General features: G+C 43.1%; 1 protein-coding gene across 4 annotated transcripts in view; it reads left to right on the top strand.

Moving 5' to 3' along the window:
- Window positions 1–12,392, top strand: part of CNOT6L (CCR4-NOT transcription complex subunit 6 like) — a 39,399-nt gene that overhangs the window by 12,800 nt on the left and 14,207 nt on the right. For all 4 annotated transcript variants that reach the window (XM_028743913.2, XM_028743915.2, XM_028743909.2 and 1 more), the window contains one exon: window positions 11,214–11,335. In XM_028743913.2, coding sequence (XP_028599746.1) covers window positions 11,224–11,335 — 112 coding nt within the window. In that variant the 5' untranslated portion in view covers window positions 11,214–11,223. Of the gene's footprint in view, window positions 1–11,213; window positions 11,336–12,392 lie in introns of those variants that run through there.

The following is a 12,392-nucleotide window of genomic DNA, read 5'->3' as shown; positions in this document are numbered from 1 at the left end:
GAGCACTCAGGGCTGATTTCCTTAAGAATGGATACGTTTGATCTTCTTGCAGTCCATGGGACTCTCAAGAGTCTTCTCCAGCACCATAATTCAAAAGCATCAATTCTTCGGCGATCAGCCTTCTTTATGGTCCAGCTCTCACTTCCATACATCACTACTGGGAAAACCATGGCTTTAACTATACGGACCTTTGTTGGCAAGGTGACGTCTCTACTTCTCAAGATGCTGTCTAGGCCTGTCATTGCCCTTCTCCCAAGAAGGAGGCGTCTTTTAATTTCGTGGCTGCTGTCACCATCTGCAGTGATCATGGAGCCCAAGAAAGTAAAATCTCTCACTGCCTCCATTTCTTCCCCTTCTATTTGCCAGGAGGTGATGGGACCAATGGCCATGATCTTCGTTTTTTTGATGTTGAGCTTCAGACCATATTTTGCGCTCTCCTCTTTCACCCTCATTAAAAGGTTCTTTAATTCCTCCTCACTTTCTGCCATCAAGGTTGTGTCATCTGCATATCTGAGGTTGTTGATATTTCTTCCGGCAATCTTAATTCCAGCTTGGGATTCATCCAGCCCAGCCTTTCGCATGATGTATTCTGCATATAAATTAAATAAGCAGGGAGACAAAATACAGCCTTGTCGTACTCCTTTCCCAATTTTGAACCAATCAGTTGTTCCATATCCAGTTCTAACTGTAGCTTCTTGTCCCACATAGAGATTTCTCAGGAGACAGATGAGGTGATCAGGCACTCCCATTTCTTTAAGAACTTGCCATAGTTTGCTGTGGTCGACACAGTCAAAGGCTTTTGCATAGTCAATGAAGCAGAAGTAGATGTCTTTCTGGAACTCTCTAGCTTTCTCCATAATCCAGCGCATGTTTGCAATTTGGTCTCTGGTTCCTCTGCCTCTTCGAAATCCAGCTTGCACTTCTGGGAGTTCTCGATCCACATACTGCTTGAGCCTTCCTTGTAGAATTTTAAGCATAACCTTGCTAGCGTGTGAGATGAGTGCAATTGTGCGGTAGTTGGAGCATTCTTTGGCACTGCCCTTCTTTGGGATTGGGATGTAGACTGATCTTCTCCAATCTTCTGGCCACTGCTGAGTTTTCCAAATTTGCTGGCATATTGAGTGTAGCACCTTAACAGCATCATCTTTTAAAATTTTAAATAGTTCAGCTGGAATACCATCACTTCCACTGGCCTTGTTATTTGCAGTGCTTTCTAAGGCCCATTTGACTTCACTCTCCAGGATGTCTGGCTCAAGGTCAGCAACCACACTACCTGGGGTGTACGAGACATCCATATCTTTCTGGTATAATTCCTCTGTGTATTCTTGCCACCTCTTCTTGATGTCTTCTGCTTCTGTTAGGTCCTTACCACTTTTGTCCTTTATTATGGTAATCTTTGTACGAAATGTTCCTTTCATATCTCCAATTTTCTTGAACAGATCTCTGGTTCTTCCCATTCTGTTGTTTTCCTCTATTTGTTTGCATTGCTCGTTTAAGAAGGCCTTCTTGTCTCTCCTTGCTATTCTTTGGAAATCTGCATTCAATTTCCTGTATCTTTCACTATCTCCCTCGCATTTTGCTTGCCTTCACTCCTCCGCTATTTGTAAGGCCTCGTTGGACAGCTGTCCAACGAGGCATGTTCATACGTTTGACTAATGTTTTAACATGGACTAGCCATGGTAGCCGGGGGTGGGATGGTGGATTCTCTGTCATATTCACTTCCCTGCTGACTTCTGCCAACCAGGGGGAAAGGGAGCAAACTTTTTACCTATTTCATTGTGCCAACTCCAGGTTGGCACAGCACAGGGGTCTATTTTGTGTCCCTCACCAAAGCTGGCTTAGGATCCAGTAGATTCATAATCGTTTTTTGCTTTGTTTATCTATATTCCACCTTTTTATGACAAGGTCTTTGCAAAGTGGCCTTCAAAAGTTAGCTTTAAAAGAGCACAAGACAGGCAATGACGTTTTGCGCAGGGGTTATGTTCCTGACTCCCGTGCACATCGGCAGAGCGCTCATAAGTCCATTACGCCCCTTTTCCAGCCACTTCTGGGTTGCAGCCATGCACGGTCACACACATCTTGGACAAGCGTAAACACACAACAGCAATGAACCAATTCAGCCAACAAAAAATAATTCAAGGACACCCTTAAAGCGTTTTTTTTTTAAAAAGTCTTTAAGTTATTAAAACAATGTCTGGCTCCTAACCAGAAGGTTGGTGGTTTGTGCCCGCCCAGGGACGGCTGGGGGATGGATTCCTGCATTTCAGAGATTGGACTAGATGACCCTCAGGGTCTATTCAAACACTACAGTTCTGATTCTATATGGAAATAGGTTATGTAATTCTAAAGAGAGAGAGCAGGGCCTCAGCAGGTCCATCCCTCAGGCACCAGGAAACCATATAGATCCAGAAGTATTTGTGCGCAAACCATTGTAATAGCTGCCACTGCCACCTCACTAAAACATCAAGAGCAGCATGTGGTGTAAACCTAACCAGTTACTGATCTGATCACGACAGCAGAGTAATTGAAGGCTCCTCCAACCACCATTGTCCTGGTTTAACCCAGTGGTGGCCAAACTTGGCCCTCCAGCTGTTTTGGGACCACAATTCCCGTCATCCCTGACCACTGGTCCTGTTAGCTAGGGATGGTGGGAGTTGTAGTCCCAAAACAACTTTCCCTGAGATTTGTAGTTCTGTATCAGACGATCCAGGACAGAAGAGTTAAGCACTTGTGTCTCTTTTCTGATGCAAAGAAAAAGGGTTTTTTCTGCTTCATGTTGCAAGGCAAGTTGAAAAGTGGGCTGCTTTGGTGGTACCATTCCACAGTGTCAATAACCTTTGAAATGGAGGGGCAGGCAGGATATGGCTGTTGCCCGTGCACTAGAGGTACGGCCAGCTGAAATTTCTCAGAATAATCATGCCCAAATGGGGCAGCTTCACATAAGATTTTTCCTACATGCTTTTTTTTTTACTTCTCTTTAGGAAAATGTATACTGTATAAAACTGCAACTGGTTACATGCAGATAGGGATTAATCTATACAGTAGCTCTTCTATTCAGTGTGAGGAATGGAAAGAAAGAAGATGGGAACTGTTCTCAAAATGTGTGTCCGTCATGAAGTGGGTGGGGAAAGCTTAGCAAACTTGTGACAGGTGGAAGAATGATGTGTAGATTGCAACAGAGTATAATCCCAATTAGCATTGCTTGCTGGGGCTAATGAGATTTGGAGTCCAGTAACATTTGAAGGGTCACAGGTTTTCCATCCCTCCATCCATAAAATATTGTGTATTTAATGCTTGAGTTGTGTGTGACTCATAGGTTCTCCTGACTTGCTAACTAAGCCCTAGTGGTTTCCTACTTGCTGGCTTTGTATTCTGCATCTCTAAGCACACATACATAGTAGTGTGTTCCTAGAAACCGAAGCATTTTAATTACCTGTGGAATTTTTTAGGAGTCAGGTGTAAAAGCATAAATAATTAAATGTATAGTATATATTAAAGCCTGTCATCTGCACCAGTTTGCAAAACATGTGGTGTATGCTAGCAAGGACAATCTGTATCACCAGAACCTGTAGGCATCAACATAATCTACTTCATGTGATCTGTGTACTATATTAGGACTTGAACAAACAGAAACTTAATGCATTACTTTTTATGCCACGAGTATTAATATCTATACCAAGAAAAGCATGCATAATATAGAAGTTCTGCCTAGTGCCAGCTTCGTAAGCATATTGCAATGGAAAAAAACCATTCACCCAGCCATTCCCTTGTGAGATGCCTGCAACACACATATGAACCGTGCCAATTGTCATGCTGAAAGCTGTTGCTCCACCTCTTGCAAGATGAGTGTGGGGCAACTGTAGCACAAAACCAATCTCCAGAATGCCCAAAACCCAGAACCTGTTAGTATTTCTTTCATAGGGAAGTAGTCTCCTGAAAGCAGAATACTGCATCATAAATGGAAGTTTAGTCTAAACCAGTGGGTCCCAAACTTTCCCCTCATGGGCCACTTGAAAATCGCTGAGGGTCTTGGTGGACTACTTAAGGGTCATTCCACACCAATTTTGGACCAAAAAATCTTTAAAAATTAATTAGGGATTATCTCATATGTATGTACACACACAAAAATTTTGAACAAAATCTGAGACATGAGAGCACAATCGAGTATTAAAATCAGGTGATTTGGTGTGGAATGACCCTTAACTATTTTTCTGTTTGTTGTAGCAATTGCGATTCCATAGTGTTCAAGTTGTAATACAGCTGGCAACTACTTCACATGTGACTGATGGATACATGACTGCTGACACATGCTTTTGACCCGAGAAGGTGGCAGGGTGAGGGTAGAATGGGCTTATGCACGACTGCTGGTGTGTGCTAGTGTACCCACAACACAGCCCCCATGCAAACTGGGGGTTGCCTGTAGAATAAAATTCAATATAAGAAATAAAGGAAACAATAAAAAGGCAATGTGAATATGTAATGTGATGGATATGCCATCTCCTGTCTTCAGCCACATCCACAGAAACATCATATCCCACCTGATTGAGGTTTGGGTATAAACTTTAGTTACTTGGAGACATTACTCAGCACCAAACCACATTTTTCATTCAGTATTGAGATGACAGGAGACAATGCCAGTTTTCCGATGTATCATGCACAAATTCCTGAAACCCTTGTTTGTCATGTTCACATCCTGCCTTTCTAGGTGTAAGCATTAAAATTTTAATTTGTGAAGAAGACCCTTTTGTATAATTTCTGCAGTTGGCACTGAGAAAAACACCTTGTAAATTTCTCTTAGGCTTCAGACAATTCTCATTGAGATGTTTGCCTATATTTTGGTGTATAACCTTTAATTTAGTAGCAAACACTGTGCCTTTTTTTATAAGGCAAAGAAGGAAACGGAAATTATTGCTGTGTCTCAATTAAGGTGGAAGTTTTTAGATGGCAAATTTCTGAGTTGCATTTACAACCATGACAGCATATCTCTACAAAGTCTCAAACACCCTGAGATCTTTTGTGAACAGTTGGGCAAAATATTTTTTATGTTTATTATCTAAGTGACTTAACAAGATGCTGACCTTTATTAAATAAACCTAGAGTTCAAATAACAACAGTCAACCAGCTAAACATAAAATCCAATATTCAGTCAGATGAAAGAGGAAAATAACATCCTAAATCTACCCTCTAGTGCAGTTTGGCAGTCTGCAATAGCCAGTGTTTTTGACTCAGCTATATTTTGTTATAATTTATATGGCTCCTTAACACAGATTTTAGAGCCAACACCTGCCCTGAGGTCTTGCTTAGCCTTAGATCAAAGCAACTGGCCTTCATCTACTGCTGTTTTCTCAGCTGCTAGACATTTCTGTAGCTGCCCCAGGAAAAGGGGCATGGGTGTCAATATGGTGGTGTATAAATTATGCATTTCTTTATTCTGCAAGTATCCCACAGTTGCAGAAATCAGTTTGTAAAGAGGAAACAGTTATGTGAATTGGCCTTTGATCACTCTTCTTTATAAGTGTTTGTCTGGTAGATTCATAAAGGATGTTTGGGGATACCATCGTGTAAATCATTTGGCATACAGAGAAAAAAGTTGGCTTCCTCTTTAGAGGCAGGAAACTCCCCTCTCCAGATAATCAAAGCTGCTGACCAGTGTCCAGATAGGAACAGCACAGCTGCTTATAGCGTTCCTCTGGCAAGCCATCAGTCATCTGCCACGAATATCTTTGCACAGCAATCTAGCTGGCTCTCCAGGATAAATAAGCCTTGAAAGCAAAAATATCAGTCCACCTTTTTTGGTCAGTTTTCTGAAACTGTATTTAGAGAATCTGACAGTGTTTACACTGCTTAAAATAAACCTTTTAAACATTAAAAGCCTAGAGTTAAGATTTAGAGGCTAAACTTTAATGGCTAGCTGAACTTCACCTGGGATCTTTCTTTGTCCTACTTCATTGATGTTTTTGAGAACAGCCTGCAGCTGCTGATTGTGTGAGGAGCTGGAGGCATATCTTCTCTTTGGAATGTTCACAGGACATTGCCTCTTTTTTGTTTTGCATACTTATATCTGAGCAGAGCTTGTGTTAGGACTAGAGGCTGCTGCGTGGCCTTTTTGCAATGAGTCCGGCAGCTTTTCTGCTTTGTAGCTTTTCTGTTTTCCTTTCCTCTGCACAGCTCTGAAAATTAACACTTAGTTTCAGTGGGAATGCACTTAAAATCTGATTGTGACTCTGTGAATTCAGAATATTACAAACATCCTTTGAGTTGTTCCTAAGAAAAAGAAATGTCTAATCCAGGGGTCAGCAAACCTTTTCAGCAGAGGGCCGGTCCACTGTTGCTCAGACCTTGTGGGGGGCCAGACTATATTAGGGAGGGTGAACAATTTTTGCCTGGCCACAAAGAGGCCTGAAGATGCTTTGCTTTACCTGTCCCAGTTGTCATCCCAATAGCTGTAATTGGGCTTCTCCAGCCAGCCAGGCGCCGTGGTGGGGTAGCAGGCTGTGTTGGCCGGCGAAGACAGAAGCAGCAGCTCTGGCAGAGGAGCCACAGATGGAGGTAGGGGAACCGGAGCATCGCTGGAGCTTTTACCCACCACCTGCTTCTTCCAGAGAGGCACCGCGGAGAAGACAGAGCCTGCCACCAACCCGCGGCCACCGCAACTACCCACCTGAACGCCATGGGAGGAATGAAGGAGGGAGAGAGGCAGGTGGCGGTGAAGAAAGTGCGCAAGGAAGCGGTGCGGAAAAGGGGCGCGAGAAGGAAGGACAGACGGACTGAGGAAGAGGGAGGAGGAGGAAAACGCAGCAGCAACTGGCAGCCAGCGTCACATGCTCCCTTCACAGCACCACCCTGCTGGGGCAGGCAGGCTAGCATACTCGACGGCACCCAGTGTGGGACAAGATTGCTCCATCCCTGAGGAGAAAAGCGCCACCGTGTGAGGGAGAGGGAGGGAGAGGAAATGAACATGCGTGCTGGCGATCCCCAGACCGTCCGTGGGCCAGATCTAGAAGGCAGTTGGGCCTGATCCGGCCCGCGGACCTTAGTTTGCCGACCCATGGTCTAATTCAGGCATGTCCAAAATCCGTTTAGGGTTGGCCCTTTGGTTGGCCCTTACGGCCCTTCACTTCATCAAATCTGGCCCTCTTTGAAAAAAGTTTGGACACCACTGGTTTAATCGGAACTTGAAGAAACAACATTTTCTGTGTGTTTTTGGATCCTTGCTAACAGAAATTGGATTGCTAATGGGGCTAGAGCCTGTCATTCTTGTATTACTGTAGTTTATTTGTTTAAGGCTGCAATCCTTACCACTTTTCTGGGAGCAAACTACTTGAGACTATTGGAACAATCATAGGCTTGCACTGTAAAACATTTGTATCCCTACTGTCCCATTCTCTCATGGTGAGTTAACATAAAACCAAACCATTAGGCTTTAGAAGAAAACACACAGCAGTGGAACTCTGTAATAATGGAATAAAGCAGTTATTCATCAACAGCCACATCAGCAACTCCAAATGGCAACAGCTCTCTAGGATGGGGAACAGAAATGCTTCTAGTCTTTCTACCCAATATCTTTTTAATTTGAGAACCCAAGGATTGAATCCCATTGGAGGGCGCTGGGGAGGGATGCAGCAAAATTCGCGCATGAAAAATGGGAGGCGGGGAGAGACATATAAATAGAAAGAAAGCTGCCTCCCCCTCTTTGGGGTGTGTGTGGAATGCATACAAAATAATGAATGAAAAAGCCCAAGAAAAGCAATGAAGCAAAACAGCGACTTTTTATGTAGAAGGAGGAAGGAAGGAAGGAAGGAAGGAAAAAGGGGAATAAAAGAAGAGAGAGGGTTGGAAAAGGCGCTGGCTCCTCACCTTCCTCATCCAGGGTCTCTCCAGCTCCATTGGGTGAAAGGAAGCCAGCGTGCCATGGGGAGGCAGTGAGCGCGGCCGGGCCAGGGGCAACCAGGCAGAGTAAAAGCCCGTCTCAGGGTGGGGAAGGGCCGGACAGAGGCCAGGCAAGGTGAGGGCTGGGGGGGGGCAGCGGTAGGGCTCTGCCTTGCCTCTACTCTCAAGTCTTTTATTTGGATGCGAGATCTGCAGCTACTAACTTCAGGGGCCACAGGGCGGCCTGCCCCTGTCACACCATCGTTCTCCCGCTCTGTATGAATGAGTAGTAGTATGGTGGAGATTGTCTGTTTGTTTTTAAAAACCTTGTCACTTTTTCTGAGAGTATTGTGCAGAGACTTACAGCTCAAAGCAGCCACGTTAATAAGTGTAAAACATTGTGATAATCAGTCCCAGATGGGGCTCCTGTGTCTTTGAATAATTCCGTGAAAGGAGTATTTCACCATTTGTAGCTTTTCCTCTCTTTGCGTGGCAACACTCTATGCTGCCCTTTCAAAATCCTTTTCTCAAACACTGTTAAGGGTACAGGAGTCCTTTCCACAATGGGTGTGTTTAGAACGATAACAGCTATTTTAAGAAAATGGTTGCTTGTTCTAAGTACAGTTGTGTTTCAGGCTGGAATGCAATTCTTTTGGCGACTTGTATTTCCAAGGATGCCTTTGGAAATTTATAGCCTGGAGGTTTGTTTTGTCTCCATTAAACACAAATGCCAACTCTTGAGATACATACGTGGGATGCAAGGTCTTTTCAACATGTTTCTGCCAAACTGGATCGCTGTACATTCAGTTCTTCAAACCTTTTTGTGGACATACAGTAACTGACATGTACTCTGAACTAGGACTAACAGCATTATTCACTGGAAGAAAGCAGCGTACGTCGAGTTACAATGAAAGAACCACTAATAATCCATGAATCTTTTGCTAATTGGATTTTTTAAAATTGTTTTTAAAGATACACCATTTTTTGCAGCAGTCCATCAGGGTGAAATGGAAACTTTCCATTAAAATTTCTACCAGCAGGTCTGGTTCTAAATTTCTCTCTCTCTCTCTCTCTCTCTCTCTCTCTCTCTCTCTCTCTCTCTCTGATTTACAGCTATTAGATCTAAGGCAGTAATCATGATATTTGCATGGGAATTAGTCCCATTGAAATTAGACGTACTTCAAAAGAAACATACTTGGTTACATGTAGCTTGCAGAACACAGATTTATTATAATCAGGGTGGAAGGTGGAGGTATTCAAAGGGCTGTTGTTGACTCCCATCTATCCTTAAAGAGCCAGCAGTTTTTAAGGGCAGAAAGGGTGACTAGGGGCTTGCCTGGAGATTTAGATTTGTACACTGCAGGGACTAGCTAGCTACAAGTTCATTTCAAGTCAGTTAGTTACAATAGAGCTTTGGAGCTATCAAGTTCTCTTCGTCTTTCCCATCAGATTATGGGTGGGCAACCTGTGGCTCTGCACCTAAATACATGTGGGTGGATAGAGCCAGGTGGGGAATGGTGGAGGGAGTCAGAACAGGTGGAACGAGGGAGGAGGGGGTGAAAGCCTTCTGCAGGAGATCGGTGCACCTCTGACGAGAGTGAACTTTCCCTGCCCTAGCAGCCTGTTGGGTGGTGGTGAAGAGGAAGACTGGGAAAGTGAGAGAAGGTGGCAGAGAGGGAAAAGCCACTTTGGGGTCTGGCCTGCCCACTGCCAGCATCTGGTCTTGCACAGATTCTCCCCCAAGGGAATGTGGTCCTCAACCCTTTCTCCTGACAAGTTAGAGTTCAAAGCCAGGACTGATAAAGTGGGAGATCTGGATGACCAGGGACAGCTTTCTTTGAAGGTGGAATAGAAGGGAGACTTACGACCACTGAATACCTTGATCTGGGGTGGGAGAGGATCCCTCTTCTGCTCCATAGTGTAGCCTGCTGGCTATTATGAAATGAAGTTGAAGACCCTGCATCTCAAAATTTCCTAAACACAAGTTACTCACTCTTGTATCTCATAGTCTACAGTGTCAATCATCATCATCATCATCATCATCATCCCCCAAATTGTGCTTTTCTTCACTAACTTGAATTCAGGAAGAAAGAACTTCTCTGTCCACAAAATTTTGGGTCAGTACTCTAAAGGAAAGCATAGTTCACTAGCTTTTTATAATCGTTAGGCTAAGAAACAATTAATTGTGTGATATATTCCAAGGTTTGAATGTTTTAAGTTAATCAAGATCACTTTTGTTAACAGCACACTTTGACTAGGAAAAAAATACCTAGTTACAAGTTTTCCAGAAAATTTTTGTTTTTAGTTCATGAAGAGAAACTGGGAATCATCATTAAATTGCTGCAAAAATAGTATCTCTCTTGGGATATTATGCTGAGGCCAGAAAAATAATTTTATCAACCATAAAAGATTGAATTGTGAGCTTTTGGGGAGAGACATTCATCACTTTAATTCATGTTGCTCATCTTGGGTTTTCTTGTTTGTGTGCTTAGTTCAATTCTTCTCCAGCGTTTGCTTAAAGGCCAAACTAGACATGACAGTTGCAGGCGCTGTGGTCTAAACCACTGAGCCTCTTGGGCTTGCTGATCAGAAGGTTGGCAGTTCGGGGTGAGCTCTCATTGTTCTTTCCCAGCCAACCTAGCAGTTTGAAAGCACACCAGTGTAAGTAGATAAATAGGTACCACTGTGGTGGGAAGGTAAACAGTGTTTCCATGCGTTCTGACACAAGTCACGGTGTCCCACTGCACCAGAAGCGGTTTGGTCATGCTTGCCACATGACCCAGAAAGTTGTGTGTGGGGAAACGCCGGCTCCCTCGGCCTGAAAAGCAAGATAAGTGGCGCACCCCATAGTCGCCTTTGACTGGACTTAACCATCCAGGGGTCCTTTACCTTCACTGCCTCATGTGGCTAAAACATTTAACTGCTGAAATGATGGCAGAATCCCAGTGTGGGGTGTTGAACATTCCCTGTACTTGCCGTTTAAGTCTTTGTCCAGCTGTTGTGATTTCTAGTATCCGAGCTAAGATCAGCTGAAAGTGCTTAAAGAGAGAGAGAAATTTGAAGCAGCAAACGTGACTGGATGGAGGATTCTGTGCTTCTCATGTATGTGCCCCGTATTCTTCTCCCAGTTCTGCCCTGCATACATAACAGGAATAGTTCTGTTTAAACATGCAGAGTGTCTGCCATCATATCTAGTTCATTACTCACTGGGAGGGATGCTTGTAACAGACAAGGCTTCTGTCTTACATGTTATACACTAGGGTTCTCTCTCAGTCTGGTGGGCCATTTAATGATAAGAAAAATATTGGTAGCACAATGTGGTAATCATGTGGTTTCTCTTTCAGACTAATAGGGATGCCAAAGGAAAAATATGATCCTCCAGATCCTCGCAGAATTTACACCATCATGTCAGCAGAGGAGGTAGCCAATGGGAAGAAGTCCCATTGGGCAGAATTGGAAATCTCGGGTGAGTTATGAAATGATTTGCCTATCAGGTGGGAGGTGGAGGTGGTTCTCTCTGGCTTTAGGCCAGGTATCTATCCACCTGCCTGATAAAACTTGTGAATGGATCAGCAGGTCCTCAGAGGCAAGTTCATCAGTGTGTGAAAATCTTGCCTTCAAGATATCTGATTTCAGTTTGCCTGCAGTCTGAGCACTTGAAACCATTCACATTATTAAGATGCAAGTGGGCATCCCTTATGAAATGCCTTAGAAAAGGCACTGTAAGAGTTAGAGATATGAATCTGGGGTGATTGGACAGAGAAGTATGGGTGTTTCTATTGTTCTGCCCCCTCTCAGATCTGAAATTGGGGGGGGGGACCATCTAATGTTCATTTCTGAATAAAACATGTTTTCCATTTATCACTTACTTCCAAAAGTGGCTTCAAAGTGGTTTCATGTACAATTTTCTACAATAAGCTCAAGTAACTTTAAAGTTGCATGGCTCCATTAAATAATAATAATCATTAATTAATATAAATTCAGAAGGGATTGGGTTAGACCCTTGTTGGTTATCGTTTATAGTTGGGGATGAAGGTGAGGGGTGTTAATGGGGAATAATAGAACTCAACCAATCTGATATCATCAAATTAATGTAATATTTGTGCATTATTTCAATTTTAGATAGCCTGCATCTGATTTTCTCTTCCTTCGTTTTTATGCTGTTGCTGTTATGAGAATCTGTATCATATTATGTATTTTTATTATAATTGCATTTATGTAACTTTTGATTTCTATAATGTATAGAATAGATATTAAGTTTTGTATTCTGTTATGTTGTAAAGTACCCAATGGTTTTTTTGATGAACAGCAGCATATAAATATAATTAATTAATTAATTAATTAATTAATAATTAAAATACATGACTACAGAGTTGTTTCCTTCCCACTTCCAAATTGGAGGGAAGCCCTCTTTCTTCCCCCTCCCCTTGGCAAAAAAACCCCCTTTTAGCTGCCAAAAAGTCATAGCAGATATCCTGCGTTTTATTATGTTTTGTGGTGGGCATGAGATGATAAATCAGCAC

The sequence above is a fragment of the Podarcis muralis genome, chromosome 9 (assembly GCF_964188315.1).
Source record: "Podarcis muralis chromosome 9, rPodMur119.hap1.1, whole genome shotgun sequence".
Classification (NCBI taxonomy): Eukaryota; Metazoa; Chordata; class Lepidosauria; order Squamata; family Lacertidae; genus Podarcis; species Podarcis muralis.
The sequence above is the reverse complement of the archived record's forward strand: the minus strand, read 5'-3'. Positions and strand labels throughout refer to the sequence as shown.